This window comes from Grampus griseus (assembly GCF_964374135.1).
Source record: "Grampus griseus genome assembly, chromosome: 14".
NCBI classification, from domain to species: Eukaryota; Metazoa; Chordata; class Mammalia; order Artiodactyla; family Delphinidae; genus Grampus; species Grampus griseus.
In genome coordinates, this window is record NC_139008.1 from 16,446,504 (window position 1) to 16,467,482 (window position 20,979).

Sequence of the window (20,979 nt, forward strand, 5' to 3'; positions counted from 1 at the left end):
AGGCGGGGCGGCCGGCTCTTCCTTCCTCTCTGCTTCTTCGGCTCCACCCCCAGCGCTTCAGACGCTCATTGTGAAGCGACAGCGGTTGGCAGCCTTTGGGGCTCCTTGAGACCTAGAGACCATAAGTCCTTGGCGCGCGTGAGCGCCCGCGCTGCTCTTTCCCAACTCCAAAGGCGAGGGGCGCGAGATTCACCTTTTTTTATTCTCGCCTCTCCCGCCCGGAGCTAAACGCCCCGGTGCGCGGGGACAGCTCGCGCCGCCGCTCCCTCCTTTCCCCCCCCTTCGGGAGCTCCCGCCCGGGCGCTCTTCCCCCTCCCCTTTCCCCGGCGACGCGCACGCGCGCCAAGCCGGCTCGCGCCCTCTTGCTTTCCTCCGGCCCGCGAGACCCCCTCCCCTTCCGCCTCGCGGCGCTTCCTCGCACCGCGATCTTCTCTCTCCACCCCCGACACCGCGGGGCTCGCCCCCGCCCGCCAACGGCGGGTCCCCAGCTTCCCAGTCCCCGTCGTTTCCCGCGCTCTCCGGCGGGGGCCCAGCCCCGGCTTCCTCTCTCCCTCCCTTCCCCCTAATTCCCCTTCCGGACGCTGCCATCATGTTGAAGCCTCAGCCGCCACAACAGACCTCCCAGCCCCAGCAGCCGCCCCCCACGCAACAGGCCGTGGCCCGCCGGCCTCCCGGGGGCACCAGCCCTCCCAACGGCGGCCTCCCGGGGCCCCTGGCCTCCACCTCGGCTCCCCCAGGGCCTCCCGCTGCTGCTTCCCCCTGCTTGGGGCCTGCAGCCGCTGCCGGGAGCGGGCTCCGCCGGGGAGCTGAGAGCATCTTGGCGCCGCCGCCGCCGCAGCAGCAACATCAGGAGAGGCCAGGGGCAGCGGCCATCGGCAGCGCCAGGTGAGGATGGGTGGGTTTCCGGGCGCTGGAGCCGAGGTGGCTGAGACACCGCGCGAGGCGGACTTCCAGCCTGGCCACCTTTGAGGGGCGCCAGGGGGAGTGGGGAAACCCCGGGAAGCTGGGGTTGGGCTCCTCAGGTCCAAACAGGTCGGAGGAAAAGGGCCCCCGGATGGCCACCGGGGCATTTAGGGGCCGTGTTCACCTCTGCGAGCCTAGTCAGGGCTCGGGACCTGGGCTTTAAGGGCAGGCAGGGCGCATCCCGCCAGCGGCGTCGGAACGAGGAGTTTGGGGGGGGGGGGTGAAGAGGTGATCGGGGTCCCCGGCTCCATTACCACGAAGGGTCTGGCGGTCCCCGGCTTCAGCCAATGGGGAGTCAGCTGCGGGAAGGGGTCCCTGGCCGTAGCCAATGGAGGGGGGCGCGCGGCCCACAGTTTGGCCAATGGGGAGGGAGGGACTTGGGAGCGAGTTGCTACCTCCCCCTTCCCAGTCTGGCCAGTAGGAGGGGAGCAGGGTGGGCGGGGGGACGGAAGGAGGGACGAAGCTGGGAGGACTGCGGGTCGGGAACCTCCAGCGCGCGCGCGCGCTCTTCCCCTACGTGTGCGCGGATGCTGTGTCTTATGACCCGGCCATTCTCCAGCCCCGGGTAACATATAGGGCAGCTGCTGGGAGTGTGCGTGGACGGGATCGCCTGGTGGTGTTGGATGAGTGGTGGACACCCCACTCGGTTTCTTCTTGTGTGGGTGTATGGAATTGAGAGTGGAGGTACACGCAGGCGCAATGGGTTCTGATCGCGTGGGGGGGGGGTTGGAAGAGGCCCGTGGGCTTTAGTGCGCAGGCGCAGACCGGGCGAGGCTTCCCGGTGGATAGGTTTTGCGGCTGCGCTGTCCCCCAGCCCCGCCAACGGCCCCCCTGATCGCCCTCTTCAACCGCTGGTTACATCACCCAGCGAGGAGCGGGGTTACCGGGCGATAGGTGACCCCTCCCAGAGTGGGTAACAGGCTGAATGAGTAAAGAAGTCGAGAAGGGTGGATTATAGAGGGAGTACCCCCATCCTCCAGGGTTTAGGCCGTAAAAATGATGGTCTTTTCTGTTTCGGAAGTAATATGCCTGAGCTAGGTAGTTCCAAATCTGCACTCTGTGAGTTTCCACCTTTACATCGGGGGTGGGTTATTTGTTGTCGAATATTGTAGCATTTGTCTTTTGGAAGCATGCAGCCCTGGCCCTCTTGCAGAAAGTGAGACGGTTGTGTTGAATTGGCTTCTTAAAGCAATTGACAACTGTTGATGATTGACTGGCATTTGGAGAAAATGGCTTTTAATGCCTGTGTTTCTCTCTCTATAAAGTGAGAATTTGAAAATCTTATTGATTAATTGGTTTGTACCCTAAATGATCATCTTCACATGGCATCTGGCTCTAGCATACCAAGTTCTTTGAAATCAGTTGTATAAGAGGGATTGAACATATTTAAATAACTAGTTTCTCATTTCTTTCTCTTACAGGGGACAAAGCACAGGAAAGGGACCCCCACAGTCACCGGTGAGTGCCTTTTCCCCCCTGCCTAAGGTACAGAGACCTAAAAGATGTATATGTGGGGGTATAGGGCAGATTAGGTGCAGAAATAGTCAGATGGGTTCAGAAGCGCAAGGGGCACAGCACATACAAGGTGGGTGTGCATGGAATGTGGACATTTTGAAGGAAGGTGAGATGGTGACTGGCTGTTCCTTTATTTGTCCCTCTCCTGTGTTACTGACAGGTGTTTGAGGGTGTCTACAACAATTCCAGGATGCTGCATTTCCTTACAGCTGTTGTGGTAAGTGGGTACCTAACCCCTAGGTTGAGGAATGTAATGCATCAGTTTGCTAAAGGCACTCTTCTTACCCCCCGCCCCCCTTTCAGGGCTCCACTTGTGATGTAAAGGTAAAGAATGGTACCACCTATGAAGGTATCTTCAAGACCCTGAGCTCAAAGGTCAGTGTATTCAAATTAGCTTAGCTTTGGAGTTACATGGGAGGAAGAGGGGGAGAATGAAATAGGCTCAGTTGCAGATATAAATTGAGTGGTGTTGGTCAGCATTGTGGCCGTACTCATTTTTGTAGGCCTGTGCCGGAATAGTGCTGCATGCACTTAAAAGATATGGGTTTGAGATTTGAGGGCTCAGTACTATGATGTTAAAATGCTCAACTTTAAAGATGTGAATTTTTAAGTTTGGGACTTCGGCTAAGTCCTGTGGCTGGTGTTGAGAAGACAGTGCACATGAGAATGTGGTGTTGGGGACAGTTTAGAAAGGGTGAAACGAAAGTAGTCATAGTGTTGTCTTCACATTTCTTGATCCTGACCCTTGGGTGTTGGGAAATGGGACTTTTGTAGTTTGAACTGGCAGTAGACGCTGTGCACCGGAAAGCATCGGAGCCAGCAGGTGGTCCTCGTCGGGAAGACATTGTGGACACCATGGTGTTTAAGCCAAGTGATGTCATGCTTGTCCACTTCCGAAATGTTGACTTCAATTATGCTACTAAAGGTATATTTTTGGGCCAGGGTGTTATGTCAGACCCACTTCTTGAGTAGAGGGCAGAGAACGTGATGACTTGTTTCTCCTCCTCCCTCCCCCTCTTTACCATCTTCCTTTATCTCTGAGGAAGATGGCTAGATTTTTCTTCTTGAGAATATGTCTTAGTGTCTGAGATGCAGGGGAAGGAGTTCCAGCCTGTGTTGTGGTTCTTCATAGTCTCCTTGCTTTGTTTCCAACTCCTTGCTCCTTCTGAACTCTTAGAATGAGGCTTTTTATGCCGTACCCCCCCTTGCCCCCACCCCCCAGACTCTGGCACACAGAAACTTTTCTTTACTCCCGTGGTGGGAGGGGTGTTGGAAAGAAGGCTGTGAAATATCACCTGACTCCTGATCTTCAATCTGCTCTCACAGACAAGTTCACTGATTCAGCCATTGCCATGAACTCGAAGGTGAATGGGGAGCACAAGGAGAAGGTGCTTCAGCGCTGGGAGGGGGGCGACAGCAACAGCGATGACTACGACCTGGAGTCTGACATGGTACAGTCTCCTTTCCTGAGAACCTGAGAGCTGGGGAGCTCTGCTCCCAGAATGTGGGTTGTTGACACTGCATAATTCTTGGAACCGAGCGTTGCTGGGGTGGGCGGGGGGGACCACTTTTACTATTGCTTGTTGATGGCAGTTAGAGTCCAATGGAAAATACAGAAAATAACAAAACAGAAATACCTGTTCTTCCATCATCTGTGATTGACAGCTGTTAACCTTTGCTTCAAGTCAGTTTCTTTCCAGCCTGGGAAAAAAAAAATATATAGATGAGATTGAGTACTGTGTAGGCCCATTTTCCTTTATCAGAACAACTACTGTGAACATTTAAAGTTGCTCATTAGTGAGCGCATTGTTATTTCACTGCATTAATTTGTCTAAAATTTACTTTTCTTATAGATTTTGAATTTTTCATGTTGGTCTGTGGATCTAGTCATTGCTCTTAACTGTTGTGTAGTGTCCTATTTATGTACATGTACATGTATGTATATACAACAAATTGTATTTATCCCTTTCCTTACTGATTGGTGTTTCTTTGGGCATTATTTTGGTATTGAAAATAGCGCCTTAGTGAATTGTTAGAACATGTATCCCCATGTACGTATGCCAGAATTTCCCTGGGATATAAACCTGGAAACGGATGTTAGGTCTTAAAGACTTCTCTTTTGCTAGATATTGCCGGTTTGTACTACAGTCCTTAGTACTAGTTGACATTCCCACCAGCTGTGTTCCTTTTTTCACTCTTGATTTGGTCAGATTTTTAATCTTTCAACCTGATGGATGACAAAGACAGGTTATTGTTGCTTTCCTTCCTGGGTTTTAAAACATTCTCCCTTTTCCTTTAGTCCAATGGATGGGACCCCAATGAAATGTTCAAGTTCAATGAGGAGAACTACGGCATAAAGACCACCTATGACAGCAGTCTCTCTTCTTACACGTGAGTGTCTTTTGGTACTTCTCATGTGGTACAGCTTGAGGTGTGGGGTCATCAAGAGAGGAGGATGGGTCTCTAGGTGGAACATAGCTTTTGTACATGCTTTTCTGGGTGCTGGGTTGCCCACTCTCCACTCCTGATCTGCCTGTGAACTGCTCCCGCAGAGGTTTTCTCTTTTAACCTTGATTCCATGAGTAGAATTAACTGCTTTCTTGTCGATACTTTTCCTCGAAAACCTTAACAGATTTATATATGTGTCTAAGTGTCCCTCAGATTCAGAGATAGGCCTTGCTGCTCTGCCTGGGACCCTCCTAAATGCCAGTTCAATACATGCTGAGTTGTTGAAGGGTTTAAGCACCTACATATCTGAGCTGGTGATGGGACTGATAGAAATGTCTTCCCTTTTTCCCCTCTTGTCCTGTGGCACTGGGATGGTCGTGGTCCTCTCAGGGTGCCCTTAGAGAAGGACAACTCGGAAGAATTTCGTCAGCGGGAGCTGCGTGCAGCCCAGTTGGCTCGAGAGATTGAATCGAGCCCTCAGTACCGCCTGCGGATCGCCATGGAGAATGATGACGGGCGCACCGAGGAGGAGAAGCACAGTGCAGTTCAGCGACAGGGTTCAGGGCGAGAGAGCCCCAGCTTGGCATCTAGGTGATTACTAGGGGTGGCTGGCCCATGTGGGGCTCACCGTTTGGGCCAGGGCTTGGGCCAAGAGCTCGGTATACTCTTGTTGAAGCCTCACAGCCATATAGGTTTATACATAGTTATTCCCAGTTCTTAGGTTTAGGAGACTGAAGTCTAGAATCATTAGGTAATTTGCCCAAGGTAACAAGGCTAAAGCTTATGGATTAAGGACAGGTTTTTTTCAGCTTTTTGATACATGTTCTTTTCCTCTGCATATTCATTCATATGTTTTTCTACTCTTCCCTTTATGAAAATGAAACCAAAGTGTATAGTGTCTTATAAAAGCTGCACCTTAAACCACAGTGTGAAACTACCTTTCTTGTAGACCAGGAGGGTTAGGATTGTGGAGTACTGGCTGCTTTGTTCTGGTCAGGGGTTGATGCAACATAAGGGCATAATCCTGGAGTCACAGAACACATAACCAGGACAGTTCGTCGAGTGCAAGAGTGCAGACAGCCGAAACCAGGCATAGTTGCGTGTGTGTGTTGAGGCAGGAGGTAGACTTTAGGAGGAGGGCTTCATCTTTGTAAAATGTGTTTTGTGGCTACTTAATGTTATTTGAACTCTCTCCCCAGGGAGGGAAAGTATATCCCTCTACCCCAACGAGTTCGGGAAGGTCCCCGGGGAGGAGTTCGATGCAGTAGTTCTCGGGGTGGCCGGCCTGGCCTTAGCTCTTTGCCACCTCGTGGCCCTCACCATCTTGACAATAGCAGCCCTGGCCCAGGTTCTGAGACACGCGGTATCAATGGAGGTGAGTTATGAAGCAGACTTGCTGGGGGCAGGGAACAGGAAGGTAAGGAGGTGGGGAAGACAATTAAAAGGATTTAGATGGGTTAGAAGGAAGGTGTGTTGATGGTAATGTAATAGCAAGAACTCTGCCTCTTTTTTCCCATCTTTAAAAAAAAAAAAAAAAAAAATTAGGCCCTTCCCGCATGTCCCCTAAGGCACAGCGGCCTCTGAGAGGTGCCAAGACTCTGTCTTCCCCCAGCAGCAGGCCTTCTGGAGAAGCTTCTGTTCCACCTCCTCCTGCAGGTAAGATTCCAGTGGTGTTACATGAAGAAATGGATAGAAATTTGTGAAGGGATGTAAGCATGTCAGTTGTTAGAATGCTGGGATGGGAGACAGTTTCGAGATGTGATGAAAGGTGTTTTGGAGGCTTGGATTTATGCTTTTTAGGAAATAATTTTTCAGTTTCCCTCGTGCAGAAATCCCAGCGTGGCAATCCATGGGTTGTGTCTGGCCAGCAGATGTCTTTTGTTTAAATTAGTTGCCAACATTTTAAGACAGGAGAAAACATAGAAAATTTCTAATTTCTTTTGAAATACAGAAAGTTCTGCCAACACTGAACCTGTCTTGCTGCATAGCTCTGGTTGGCTGGAACTGAGTCATGCCTGTCCCTTTCAGCATTCCAGTCTTTCATGGTAGCCATGAAGCCATTTTACCTGCTTACCCTATCTGCCTTGCCCTTCTAAGTATTTAGGTTTGTGACCTTGTGGATAAACTTTTCTTGGTGTTTCTGGTGAGTCCCCGGTACCCATTGCTCATTGACCAGCAGTAACTATCACGTCGCTCTCCCTTTTCTTCCAGTAGGCCGGATGTACCCCCCACGCTCTCCCAAGTCAGCTGCCCCTGCCCCAATCTCAGCTTCCTGTCCTGAGCCTCCCATCGGCTCAGCAGTACCGACCTCTTCAGCTTCCATCCCCGTGACATCATCAGTTGGGGATCCTGGAGTAGGCTCCATTTCCCCAGCTTCTCCAAAGATCTCACTGGCACCCACAGATGGTAAGAGCCACCTGCTTGAGGGCCGTGGACAGTGGGAAGTGTGGTTCTGGAGAGAAGGGCCTTCATGCATCTCTCCTTTCTTGTTCAGTAAAAGAACTCCCAGCCAAGGAACCTGGGAGAACGCTGGAGTCCCAGGAGCTGTCCCGGATAGCAGGGAAAGGTGAGGATTTTTTTTTTTTTTTTTTTTTCTGCCAGAGTCTATTATCCCTTGGATTAGGACAGACTTTCAGTTAGGAAAGTTGTTGGGATTCAGAAGAAGACAACGTGTATCAGCCCTCTGATCCTAACTTAAAGGGCTCTAAAGAGCTCTTTCTTCTTGTTTTCCGTGGTTTCTTTGTCCTTTGGGGTGCTGTGTAGCCACCTTCGAGAAAAGAAACGTATATTTTTTCCTTTTTTGGTATTTCTCATAGTCCCTGGCCTTCAGAACGAGCAGAAACGCTTTCAACTGGAAGAACTGAGAAAATTTGGGGCCCAGTTTAAGGTGAGAAAAGTGTGGGAATGAGCTAGGATGTTAGGATGGAGATGAAGGGGGTTATGGAATAGGCACTGGTGGCACCAAGAGGTGAGAGCAAGCAAAGATGAAGGAAGGAAGGTGGGCTTGGGGTCTGGACTGGACAGTACTCTGTACGTTGTGTATGTGTTTCTCTCCTTCCAGCTTCAGCCCAGTAGCTCCCCTGAGACCAGCCTGGATCCTTTTCCTCCCCGGATCCTAAAGGAGGAGGCCAAAGGGAAGGAGAAGGAGGTTGATGGTCTTTTGGCTTCAGAGCCCATGGGGTCCCCTGTTTCCTCCAAGACAGAATCCATATCGGATAAGGAGGACAAACCACCCCTGCCACCAGCAGGAGGCGCCGAAGGGCCGGATCAGCCCCCACCGCCTTGCCCAAGCCAAACCAGTAGCCCCCCAGTGGGCCTGATCAAGGGAGATGACAAGGATGAGGGCCCTGTTGCTGAGTGAGTGGGGTGGGGAGCTGGGTGGGTATCGGGTGATGAGGGGAAACCGTGAGCATTTACTTTATTTTTCTCTCATAGACAAGTGAAGAAGTCAACATTGAACCCTAATGCCAAGGAGTTCAATCCCACTAAGCCGCTGCTGTCTGTGGTGAGATGGGCTGGGGGCATGTGGGCTTCGGGTTCCGTGAGGGAGACTTGGGAGCAGGTGCTAGAGCAGTGCGGGGCGGGGGCACCTGACTGTCAGGCAGCGAGAGGTGACAGAGTCTGGTAGTTAGGACACGGGCCCACTGACTCCGCGTGATCCTCTGTGCCTGCAGGCTTTGTGATCTCAGGCCACTTAACCTCTCTGTCTCAGGTTCCTCACCTGTAATTTGAGAAAGCTCATCTCATAGGGTTTGACGTGAGGCTTAACCAAGAAAAAGCATAGGATGTGTTGGGCGCACAGCACTCCGTGGATGCTGTTGACTGGGGGGGGGGGGGGGTACGAAAGTCATTAAGATATCTTACACGTGTCCTCCTTTGTCTCTCACAGAATAAATCCACCAGTACTCCAACTTCTCCTGGGCCCCGGACTCATTCAACTCCCTCCATCCCGGTGCTGACGGCAGGCCAGAGTGGGCTATATAGCCCCCAGTACATTTCCTACATACCTCAGATCCACATGGGACCAGCTGTTCAGGTGAGAGAAGAGACTGGGTGGCCCAGGCTAAGAGGTTTGGCTGGGCTACCTGAGGGACCGAGTCACACCTGTTCTGAGCATTGATAAGCAAGTCGTTCAGTCTCACCTGTGTTCTTGTCCCTAGGCACCTCAGATGTATCCATATCCTGTGTCCAACTCAGTGCCTGGACAGCAGGGCAAGTACCGGGGAGCAAAAGGTGAGCAGGGTCAGGAGGGGCAGGCGGTGGCACTGCCTGGTGCCTGCTGGCAGATGGAGCTTGAGCTCTGCACTATTTTCCCCCCACCGGCAGGCTCCCTGCCCCCCCAGCGCTCGGACCAACACCAGCCAGCCTCAGCCCCTCCGATGATGCAGGCCGCCGCCGCTGCTGGCCCCCCTCTGGTGGCTGCCACACCTTATTCTTCCTACATCCCCTACAATCCACAGCAGTTCCCAGGCCAGCCCGCCATGATGCAGCCCATGGCCCACTACCCCTCGCAGGTGACTGAGGCGCGGGAGGAGAGAGGGGTGCAGAGCCCCCGCTTCTTAGGAATCCCGTCTTCTCCATCTCCCAGACTCCGGGAGCTGGCGAGGGAGGCAGGCAGAGTTCTGGGTGGTGGTGTCCCACTTGGGCTTCAGTCCTGGCTCTGGTAAGACCTGTGCAAGGCAGTGGATCCCTGGGCCTTAGTAGTGCTACACTTTATAGGGAAAAAGACTTAGTAGGGTTATTGTGAACGGGAAGCAGGGTGGTCGTGATGAGACCAGGGTAGCGCTGTTCCCAGGGTGCTCGGCAGCAGGCTACGCCTCCCGAGCCCTCCGCCGAGCCGACCGCTCCTCTCCTTGCTCCTCTAGCCGGTGTTTGCCCCCATGCTTCAAAGCAACCCACGCATGCTGACGTCGGGGAGCCATCCCCAGGCCATTGTGTCGTCCTCCACCCCTCAGTACCCTTCTGCAGAGCAGCCCACCCCCCAAGCCCTTTATGGTGAGTTCTGTACCCTCCCCCCTCCCGGCTGTGCTCCTCGGCCCCCTCCAGTGTGCTCAGCCCTGATTCTCTCCCCCTTTCCTGCTGTAGCCACTGTTCACCAGTCCTATCCACACCATGCCACGCAGCTCCATGCCCACCAGCCGCAGCCGGCCACCACGCCTACTGGGAGCCAGCCGCAGTCCCAGCATGCAGCCCCCAGTCCCGTCCAGGTGCCTGCCATGGGGGATCCAAGTGGGCGGGGCAGGAGTGAGTGGCTGCAAGAGGGATAGGGTAGGGATCATTCCCCAGCGGGGAGGGAGGACCAGGGGTCAGCAAGTGGTAGGCCGGGGGACCGGAGAAGGAAGTGCACTCACCCTCCACTTCTCCTTGACAGCACCAGGCGGGGCAGGCCCCACACCTGGGCAGTGGACAGCCACAGCAGAACCTGTACCACCCAGGGGCCCTGACAGGCACGCCGCCTTCTCTGCCGCCGGGACCTTCTGCGCAGTCCCCTCAGAGCAGCTTCCCCCAGCCAGCCGCTGTGTATGCTATCCATGCCCACCAGCAGCTGCCCCACGGCTTCACCAACATGGCCCATGTTACCCAGGTAAGAGCCCACGTGACCTGCTTTGCCACAAGGACCTGAACCCTCAGTGCACCTTTCACTTCAGGCTCCCGACACTGGGATTTTCAGAGCTCGTGTCTGAAAGGTGCCGCTTTTTGTTCTCTGCAGGCCCATGTCCAAACTGGAATCACAGCAGCCCCGCCCCCTCACCCTGGGGCTCCCCACCCGCCCCAGGTGATGCTGCTGCACCCACCCCAGAGCCATGGGGGCCCCCCCCAAGGCGCGGTGCCCCAGAGTGGGGTGCCTGCACTCTCAGCTTCCACACCCTCACCCTATCCCTACATCGGACACCCCCAAGGTGAGCAGCCTGGCCAGGCGCCTGGATTTCCAGGAGGAGCCGATGACAGGATTCGTGAGTTCTCGTTAGCTGGGGGAATTTGGCATGGAAGAGCTGATGGGCTGCAGGTGGGGCAGGATGCACGGGTTCTGGGTGGGGAGTGAGGGGTCTTGGAGGCAGGGCTGTCCCACAGGGCGCCTGCCGACCTGCACCTGTCTGTGAAGTATGTAGGGTGGGCAGAAGCCACAGTCGCCGCCGCCAGGGGCTTGCTCCTGGCTCTGTCCTTTGCTTCCCTCCGTCCTCGCTCAGTTGTGATCCAGCAGCCCCCCTCCCCACTGCCTCCCCAGCTCTCAGTGACCCCGACTGTCTCCTGACTTAGCCGAGGTAAGGTCAGCGCAGCAGACAGGGCCAGGCTGGGGTGTGGGGGGCTGAGCTGGGCACATGAGGAAGGGCTCTGGCTCACTGGGAAACGGCGATTGATCTGTGCTTCTGACAGCCCCATGAGACACCTTGAGGAGGCGCTCCTACCAGCACTGCCCCACACCCCGCACTGGACGGCACTGGATGCAGGGACAGCTGCTTGGGTTCTAATGCTCCTGCTCTCTTCTCTTTCCCCTCCAACCAGTTCAATCTCATCCCTCCCAGCAGCTCCCCTTCCACCCCCCGGGGAACTGAAGATTGTCCTGGCCGCGACCTGAGACCTCCATGAGTGGAGGGAAGAGTGACCTATGTCTCTTCCCCCAGCAGCTCGGACCAGTCCCAGCCCCCCAATCCCCCTTTCCCCCCGGGGGCGGGGGGAGCTGGGGAATTCCTGCCAAGCACCTTGAATGGGAAGGGGGGCCTCAAAGTGGGCAGGGCCGGGGTCCAGCGGGGGTGGGGGGTTCCTGCTCTGCCCCTGCCCATCCCCACCCCATCTTGCCCTTCCATCCTCTCATCTATCCCCCCCAGCTGGAGACGAAGATCTTTTATTTTCTATTATTTATAACCTCAGACTTGGGCCCCCTGTTCTTTCTTCCCCATTAACTTGAATGACCTGCGTGAGAGACACAGATGCCCCACAAAGGATGGTTGGACAAGGACTTTTACTTTTTATTACATAAAAATATTTAAAAAAAATTAAAAAAATAAAATTTTAAACTAACTTAACCCGCTTATAGTTTCCTCTTTGGAGAATAGTGAGATCGCAGCTCCGTTTTACGTGGTTCCCAAGGTGGGGCAGTGTAACAGTACAGCCCAAAGATGCCTTTCTGGCTCTGTAAGTGCTGCACAGGTCACCCAGTCTCTGTGGCTGTTTTCTCCCCTCAAAGTTGGCCTCATAGGTATGGTTTGAGGTTTTCATTTCTGATATAAGTACTTCATGAGTTATGTCTACCTCTTTACACTGAAAAGTACATTTAGTGTTTTGGGCCACTGGAAATAAGGGCCTGACTGGTACACAGCTGAGAGGTCTTGGGTGTGGGTGAGAGCTGTAAGATGAAGCTGCTGGTGAAAGTGGGGAGAGGGCTGAACTGAGCCAGGCTGAGGGGAGCAGGAGCTAAATGAGGAAGAGGGGAGGCAAGTATGGGATGGAGAAATAACAGGCTGCAGAAGAGGGGGTTCTTTCAGAGACGGAATTCTTACTATAGGACCTGGCCTTGGTTTCTTGTCTATAAAGTGAAGATTCACCCTTAGAGGTTAGAGGATGGGACTGGTGTTCAGTTATAGGCAGAGAAAATTGGCTGAGACCAGGGCAGGAAGAACGAAGTTAGATATTGGGGGAGAATTCCCAAGTGTGAGTATCTGAAACCTGGTATTTGGCAGGCATGGCACTGGGGAAGACAGGCGAGGTGTTTAAAGAGGCGAGGAGAGAAAGGGGTTATCTGTAGCAGCTAACTGGCTGTTAGAAACGGGCTGGTGTGGGGTTCCAAGTGACTGGAGCTGTCCTGGGGCCATCCGTTGGGGTTGGGAGGCAGCCCATGATGGAAGAAACAGGAGCAGGAAAGCCTTCAATTGGGCTCCTGATGTTTGCAGTGCAGATGGAGACAGGTTTCTGTAGTCCTGGGAGAGGTGTAATTGCAGGCATTCCTGAGTAGCCCTTCTGATGATAATTTATTCCTAAGAGCAGAAGTCTTGAAGTTGGAAGGGAACTAAGCCTCCCCCTCCGTCAGGAATCCTGAGAAACCCTTCAGCCTCACCTTGGACACTGAAGAGGGTAAAACAAGTAACCTCGCTTTACTGTTGGACAGTACTTTTCATGAAGTTCCTTTGTCCTCTCAAGTTTGCCTCGTTCTGGAATCACCGATCAGGCTTTTTCAAAACAGCTCTCAGGTTGGGCCCAAGACCACCCTCCCTTCTGAGCTGCTTGTGAACAGGTTGTCGGTCCTGAATATACTCATTTGTCAGGATCCAAGTTTGAAAGGGTGCCCATCAATCCCTGCTGAATGTTACCTTTTTTGTTGGGGGTCAGCATCTGACCGGTAATTTCAAGTTTTTATAAGTCGCAGCACTTTTTTCTTTTGGGCCGTGCCATGCAGCTTGTGGTATCTCAGTTCCCCGACCAGGGATTGAACCCTGGCCCTGGGCAGTGAAAGCAGAGTCCTAACCACTGGACTGCCGCGGAATTCCCCCAAATCTCAGCATTTTACTCCCTGTGTATTTGATAAAGACCTTATTAATGTTAAATATAAGTAAATGTTGAAAATGAAACTTTCATGCTATAATTTTTTTTTTAACTTGGACGAAATATTTTATTCACTTTCAGTAACCATAACTTCAGTTATGATTGATTGTTCCCAGCAGGATATGCTATAGTTTCTCACTCCTGTTTGGAATTAGTGATATGGTGGTGGTAACCCATCAAGCAAATTATGTATTTACCAAGTGTATTTTATGTGCTGGGTAAGATGCAGTTCCCAGTATCAAGCTTAAATAAAGGCAGCTAGACATTAACAGCCTAACTACTCAGAGGAAACCAGGTGGGTGTGGCACCTGAACTGGGCCCAAGCTACAACCACTTTCCCGGTATCTCCCAGTAGGATATCCAAAATATAGCCTATTATATGTAGCGTTTTGCTAGGCAATCAGACAAAGCTCACAGAATAGCTTCCAATCCTAATTCAGCTTCTCTGCCTTTTCTCAAGTTGTCACGGCAGTGGTGACAGCTTTAAGACAGGAGCTTTTCCACCCTGTACCATACATGAACTCTTGAGGCTAGAGAGGTGATCTCAGTTCAAATGGCTCAGGGATCTCCCAAGCTATGTGTCCAGCTCCATTTTTTTTTTTTTTTTTTCTTTTTTGCGGTTCGCAGGCCTCTCGCTGCTGCGGCCTCTCCCGTCGCGGAGCACAGGCTCCGGACGCGCAGGCTCAGCGGCCATGGCACACGGGCCTAGCTGCTCCGCGGCACGTGGGATCTTCCTGGACCGGGGCACGAACCCGCGTCCTCTGCATCGGCAGGCGGACTCTCAACCACTGCACCACCAGGGAAGCTCCAGCTCCATTTTTATATTCCTCATCCTCACCAGTGTGTACAAACGACACAAGGCAAACAAACTAGCTTTCTATTCACAGAACAGTTTATTGACCTACCTCACCTGGCCGGCCACGTGGCCCTCTGGCCAGGGGAAGTGTCAGTCTAGCCGCAACTCGGCTGGGCTGCAGCCTCTTCCCTGAGAAGGGGGCACGAGAGGCAGGAAAGAACACTGGCCAGGGCAGCCACACAAGACAGCCCCAGCAGAGGTCCAGACTCAGCTCCACTTGATGTTCTTGTCCGCCTCGGTCATGGCTGGCGTGTCAGTGACGAGGCCAGTGCCGATGGTCCGGTTGCCATCTCGCAGGGTGAAACGGTGGCCTTTTTCTAAGATCATTGGCTGCCGCAGGATTAGGGTGAGCTTCAGGTCCTCCCCGGGCATGGCAAGCTCCTGGAGGGCAGAGACAAGGACCACTCATGTTCTTCAGGGTGCCTCCATTCCCTATTTGCTACCAACGAGGTTAAAGGTATGGGAAAATGAAGCAGGGTGACGATTCCTTCTGGGGATACCTTCATCCCAGCCGTTAGGCACATGCAAACAGCATACGCAAAGGCAGGAAAGGACTGGTGATTAGTGTTGCTAACATTTTTCTTGAGAAAAAAATGTTTAGGGAATTTTGGGTTATACAAGTGTCTTAGTTACAGGGCTTCTCTGAGCCCTTATGTAAAATACACTGGAACTCTCAACCACAGGAACTTTTCTGGGAAATCTTTGTGGGTAAATGCTACCAAAGCTAAGGAATACTGGATGAGGACTCATTCCCCCTAAATCCACTGATCCAGGCCCTTCCGTCACCAGTTCCACCTGCATCATCAGCCAGCTTCTCTTTAGGAGGGAAAAGTCCCCCACGCCGTCATATACATCGTACCTTCCCTGGAGGCAGGACAACCCGACAGGCCATGTCCCAAGTCAGGGAGAACATGACAGGCATGAAGTGGGATACAAAGGGCTTGTGGCGGCCACCCTCCTCCTTACTGAGAATGTACACCTGTGAGAGAAAACGACGGTGGAGCTGGGCGTGGCTGGAAGCACCGAGCCTCTCCACAGTGCCTGCCCACCATCGCAGGGAGCCCTCACCTGTGCCTCCACCTTCTGGTGGGGCTGGATGGAACCTGGCTTGGCCATGACCAGGCCACGCCTCAGGTCCTCCCGCTTCAAGCCGCGGACCAGGGCCCCAAGGTTGTCGCCTGCCTCTGCCCTCTCCAGGCTCTTGTGGAACATCTCGATTCCTAGGAGGGAGGAGGGTGTGGGGCAGAGGGAAGGCACAAGGGGTCTGCGAGGGGAGGGGTAATCCTGGAGCCCCTGTGTCCCAAGGCTTCCTTCTGTACCTGTCACCACACTGCGAATATTCTTGCTATGTCCCAGGAACTCACACTCATCTCCCCTCTTCAAAATGCCACGCTCTAGTGTGCCTGTCACCACCGTGCCCCGGCCTGGGAGAAACAGAACAGGATATCAGGGATCCCGGGTGAAGCTTCTGTGAGGGGAAGGGAGTGCAAATGAGCAGGGTCCTCACCGGGGATAGAGTACACTGACTCTACAGGCAGCAGGAAAGGCTTCTCCAGGTCCCGGGTGGGCACTGTGATGTGAGTGTCCACAGCATCCAGCAGCTTCTGCACAGACTTCAGGCCTAGCTCAGGGTCACGTTGCTATGAGCGGGAGGTGACAGGACGCTGAAACTTCCATTCTGCTCCTCTTACTTGCCAAGAGCCAGTCTCCAGACTCAGAGTAGAGCTCTGACACCCATCCAGCCCCATCCCCAGCCAGCAGCAGCTCCTGCCCGACCCCGCCCTCACCTCAAGGGCACAGAGGGCAGAGCCAACGATGATCGGAGTCTCCTCCCCTTTGTAGCCCAACTCAGTGAGCAGTTCCCTGATCTCCAGCTCCACCAGCTCCACCATCTCAGAGTCCTGCACAGCATCCGCCTTGTTCACATACACCACCACATGCTCTACTCCTATCTGTAGGTGGGGAAAGACATAGAGATGGTGTCCCGAGTGGCCCAACGCCGCGCCCCCTTCCTCCTTCCACCTGTACCCAGGCTCTGGGTACCTGTTTGGCCAGTAATAAGTGTTCTCGGGTCTGGGGCATGGGGCCATCGTTGGCTGCCACCACCAGGATGCAGCCGTCGAGGGGGGCTGTGCCTGTAATCATATTCTAGGGAGAGGAGAGGAGAGGAGAGGAAACACTCAGTGTAGGTCAGTGACCTCCTCAGCTCCCCAGCCACCTCCTTACCACCTGCTGTGACTGGCCAGGCCCACAGATCCATGATCTCAAAACCATACATCTCAAGTATCTTAATCTCCTCCCCACAAGCCTAACATTTTTCCCGAGGCGGGGGCAGTTCCAGGCCCTGTCCCCAGCAGCTCCCACCTTAACGTAGTCTGCATGACCGGGACAGTCAGTGTGGGCGTAGTGGCGCGCAGCGGTGCTGTACTCCACATGGGCGGCATTGATCGTGATACCTCGGGCTCGCTCCTCCGGGGCGTTGTCAATCTCCTCGTATTTCTTAAATTTGGCCCCACCTCCCTCGGCTAAAACTAACGGAAGGGAGGGAACACACATTTCAGCTAAAGTTCCACAGGTAGAGGAGGGGCTCAGGCCACACCCCTGGGCCCCTCCTACCTATACAAAGGACAGTCTGGGAGAAGCAGGCTTCCGAGACGCCCTCCTTCAACTCCTGGAGCAGAGGTAACTTCAGGTCAGAAAGAAAGGTTATAGGGCCTCAAGGGCCATCCCTGTGACTTCTCTAGGGTAACACCTCTGCTTACACGGCAGTCCCCAGGGCTGGAGGTAGGCCATTCGGGGTCCCCCAATTTATGCATCACAAACTTCTTCATGTCTACGGGAAATCTGTTTCCTGCATGCTGCAACCTACTGTCCGCCCGAGTTCCGGCGCCTGGGGTCACACTAAACACCTCTAGCAGCCTCTCCGCGGGTCCCACCTCCCTGGCTCCAGGTCCCGCCAGCAGAGCAGGCGCTGCCGGAAGCCTCCACCCCAACCCTGCTTACTTTTCGTGATGGCCGCGGTCAGTGTGGTCTTGCCGTGGTCTACATGGCCAATGGTACCCACGTTTACATGGGGCTTGTCGCGCACATAGATCTTCTTGGCCTCCACAGCCAGGCCGCGGCACAAGAGGGGCAATGCCGGGCCCTTCAGCGGCCGCAAAAGGCCCTTCAGCAGTGGGGTCGGGCCGGCGCCGAGACCTGCCGGGGCAGAGGCTTGGAGTCAGGGCGCTGGTCTGAGCCCGGCCGCTCCCGAAGAACCCACGTGAACCCGGGCCGCAATCGCCCCCCCCGCCCCCTCACCGCTGAAGAGGGGCGTCGCGCGCAGCACCGTCGAGGCCGCCATTGTGGTCGTACTGATGCCCGGACTAGTGTGTACCGGGCACTGGCGGCGGCGCGTGCAGTAAGCAAAGGACAACTGTGGATGGAAGTCGCTTCCGGCGGAAGTGAGGGCCGAGAGGGCAAGTCTGGGAGTTTCTAGCCCCCAATCTCTATGGCCCCGTCAACTTCCGGGCGCGGGACGTAAGACGTCCAGGAAGGTACTGATGGCTCTCGGCTGGGTGAGGGTAGAGAAGGTTTCCAAGGCGCCCTCGGGCCTCGCGGGCTCAGGGCCCACGCAGTTCTCTCTGGTGGCACCGGGGGGCGATGTGGAGCGTCCCACAGCGCACCTGCGCCCCGGAGTCTCATGGGCGTTGTAGTTCCCAGGGCGGCGAGCTGTGCTGGCACTTAGCGTGGGAGGGCGAGGCCAGGTCTGGAGGCGCGGTCCCGTCGTCCTTGAGGCAGAAGCGGTTGTCCCGGCGTGGATGACTCCGGAGCGTCCTGGCCCCGAACCCCGTGGAGTGCGACCCACTGCGCGGGTTTGGCGACAGATCTGGCGGCCGTGTGTCGCAGCTGGAGGTAGGACCAGGCCCTGCGGCCTGGCTGAGGAAGACCGTCCTGGGAATCTTTCGGAGGTGGGGCTCTAGTATGACCCATCTCTCCGCTAAGCCTTTGTTTTCTTATCTGTAAAATGGGAATAGTAGTATCTACTTCATAAGGAGATGCTGACATCTGGCTCTGAGAGGAAATGAGCTGGGCAAGAGACAGAAAAGGGCTCCAGAAGCCTCCAGGTCCCACAGTCTTTGACCCTCAAATACCCTCGCTCCTGGCTCACAGCCTGAGGCGACAAAGTTTGCCGTCCACCCTTGTGGACCCTCAGCAGCCCAGAGAGTAATTCCCTCGATCGTCTTTCCACCCACCCGATTTTATAGATGACCAGGTGAGAGACAAACTTCTAGTGCCTTTAAGGGCAGCCTGAGTCTTTCTTGTTCCCGCTGCGTCCCTGGCTCCTACCACGGGGCGGGGCACTCAGTGAGTACTCAATAAATGTCTGTTGACTGAATGAATGAGTGCAAGGATGACCTTTAACTTTCACATCCATCATCTCATCACCCTGGGATGATAATAGCAGCTGCTTAACCTTGATTGATGTTTCCGAAACGCATCAGAGCCTAAGACTCAATTGACGGTGTCTGTTTCAAATAGATTCCTTAATTCCTCCCTTGGAGATTATGATTCAGTAGTGTCTGGGCATAGGCAAGGAAACTATATTTTTAACACACACAAACACCCTTGTTAAGCTCAGAGGAGTTTGGGAAACTCAGAATTAGAGACTTTTATGGAACAGACGTTGTGGAAATGCTTCATATTGGTTCACGTTCAATGCTCCCAGTGTTATCGTGTGTAATAGGAGCCATTATTTACCTCATTTTAACAATGAGAAAACTGAACATAGGGTGACCAAGGAGCCCAACACAGCTAACCTCCAAAAGAGTGTGCACTTAGCCACTGCACTGTACTATAATTTAACTGTCGTTTTACAATGAGAAACTTGCTAAGAATTCTGTCCTCCTGGCCCTCCAAACCCATCAGCTCTGCTTACGAAGGGTTGGTACAGTATAAAAGGGTTCTCTTTGTCCCCAGCCTGTACCTCAGTCACTCCTGGGAATTTCCTAAGACACTATTGTCTGCCACCAGGATGTGAGATTTTGGGGGTTGGTACTTGAACTGATGCTTACTATTTTAGTGGTGCTGTATTTATTTTAATGTGTATTAGTTTGACAGAAAGACTGGCATTGTAAATATTGAGTTGAAAAAATGAATCAATTTGAAAAACAATACTTGGTAGGTAAAATGGGTGGTATGAATATATGGCAAATTTGGGGAGAGGTGACCATGAATGATTGAAATTTGCAAAACACAGTGCCCGGAAAAGAGTCCAAAGGGAGAGAATTTCTTGTAGAGCTATTGAGTGTAGCATCCTCTGTAATAGTCAGGAGTCTTGATTTACAGATAACAGAATTTACAGGGGCTGGTTTGAGAAGAAAGGGATTTGTTTAAAAGTGGTAGGCAGCTTGGGACTTCCCTGGTGGTCCAGTGGTTAAGAATCTGCCTTCCAGTGCAGGGGACGCAGGTTTGATCCCTTGTGAGGGAACTAATATCACACATGCTACGGGGCAACTAAGCCCGCGTGCCACAACTACTGAGCCCACGCACCACAACTAGAGAGAAGCCCGTGTGCCGCAGTGAAGAGCCCACTTGCCACAACAAAAGATCCCTCATGCTGCAACTAAAGGCCGATGCAGCCAAATAAACAAATCAATAAATAACAAAAAAAAGTGGTAGGCAGCTTATAGACTTGTGGGGCAGGCTGCAGAAATGGCTCCTAAGCCATAGAACTGATCTGATAAGAAAACCGCTGCTACTGCCACTGCCACCAAACACTAAATGCCAGAACTTAGACTTACCTGTAACAGTGACTGCTTATGGCACTGAAGCCGCTTTTGCATCAAGAAAGTGACCTTCTCTCTGGGCTTCCCTGGTGGCACAGTGGTTGAGAGTCTGCCTGCTCATGCAGGGGACATGGGTTCGTGCCCCGGTCTGGGAAGATCCCACATGCCGCGGAGCGGCTGGGCCCGTGAGCCATGGCCGCTGAGCCTGCACGTCCGGAGCCTGTGCTCCGCAACGGGAGAGGCCACGACAGTGAGAGGCCTGTGTACCGCAAAAAAAAAAAGAAAGAAAGTGACCTTCTCTCCTCCCCCCAAAGCCAGGCAAATTCAAAGGCTCACGTGGATGTGTCTGGAGAAGTTTAGATCATCATATTTCAGTGTTCTTGTATCAGAGGAGGCTGAGGGATGTATTTTTCTAACTTTGTTGTAAGAACAAGACTGATAGCAGGGAATTTCTCCAGATGTCCAGCCATGCTTATGACCAATACCACAGTGAAAGAGCAGAATGAATACAAATACCCAGTACGTGGATACAGTAGCATAAATTTTGGCCTAGCCACTAGATGAAATGTTGGGCTCAGGGTTGCAGAGACAAGAGCCAGCCACCTGTGAAAATGCCTGTGAGCAGTGTTAAATGAAAGAAGTTTGGCCCCTATAAAAAAAAAAATAGTACGTGTACAAGGTGGGAGTGGGGACAAAGTGGAAAACAATTCTGATTTTAGGAGGCTGTAATTTGCTTGGAGAAGGAGAGATTTTTCTTGCAAACATTTCTTTTATGTGATTACAGTTAAAGAAGTTTTTTGTGCAGAATCTTGAACTCTTTAAAAAAGATGCTCTTGAAATCAAACGACCTTCTTGGTCTCCCCAGCAGTGCATTCATTCTGCTCTATGACA

At 53.3% G+C, this 20,979-nt stretch overlaps 2 protein-coding genes across 11 annotated transcripts; one reads left to right on the plus strand and one right to left on the minus strand.

Annotated features, from left to right (window-relative positions):
* Positions 1–355: 355 nt before the first annotated feature.
* ATXN2L (ataxin 2 like) lies at positions 356–11,708 on the plus strand. Of its 10 annotated transcripts, none has more exons than XM_082670126.1 (24): positions 380–885; positions 2,385–2,421; positions 2,639–2,695; positions 2,782–2,853; positions 3,253–3,403; positions 3,805–3,929; positions 4,778–4,869; positions 5,317–5,517; positions 6,126–6,301; positions 6,472–6,582; positions 7,138–7,332; positions 7,421–7,492; positions 7,743–7,813; positions 7,988–8,283; positions 8,362–8,431; positions 8,816–8,962; positions 9,087–9,159; positions 9,253–9,440; positions 9,792–9,921; positions 10,012–10,133; positions 10,298–10,510; positions 10,637–10,826; positions 11,153–11,189; positions 11,302–11,708. In XM_082670126.1, exons 1-23 carry the CDS (start codon positions 590–592, stop codon positions 11,182–11,184), a joined length of 3,117 nt encoding a protein of 1,038 aa, XP_082526252.1. In that variant the 5' UTR covers positions 380–589; the 3' UTR covers positions 11,185–11,189; positions 11,302–11,708. The 10 variants fall into 10 exon arrangements, 7 of the variants coding, with proteins under 7 accessions (XP_082526252.1, XP_082526253.1, XP_082526248.1 ...); XM_082670127.1 differs by having other exon boundaries at positions 11,431–11,708; XR_014297688.1 differs by having other exon boundaries at positions 356–885; positions 10,637–11,189; positions 11,431–11,708.
* A 2,632-nt stretch (positions 11,709–14,340) lies between these two features.
* On the minus strand, positions 14,341–17,750 carry TUFM (Tu translation elongation factor, mitochondrial). The gene is made up of 10 exons (XM_082669826.1): positions 17,621–17,750; positions 17,324–17,518; positions 16,685–16,851; positions 16,364–16,468; positions 16,108–16,272; positions 15,828–15,960; positions 15,640–15,744; positions 15,389–15,540; positions 15,180–15,299; positions 14,341–14,701 (listed from the first exon to the last, which is right to left on the minus strand). The coding sequence occupies exons 1-10, from the start codon at positions 17,661–17,663 to the stop codon at positions 14,528–14,530; spliced, it is 1,359 nt and encodes a 452-aa protein (XP_082525952.1). The 5' UTR covers positions 17,664–17,750; the 3' UTR covers positions 14,341–14,527.
* Between the last annotated feature and the right edge of the window lie 3,229 nt (positions 17,751–20,979).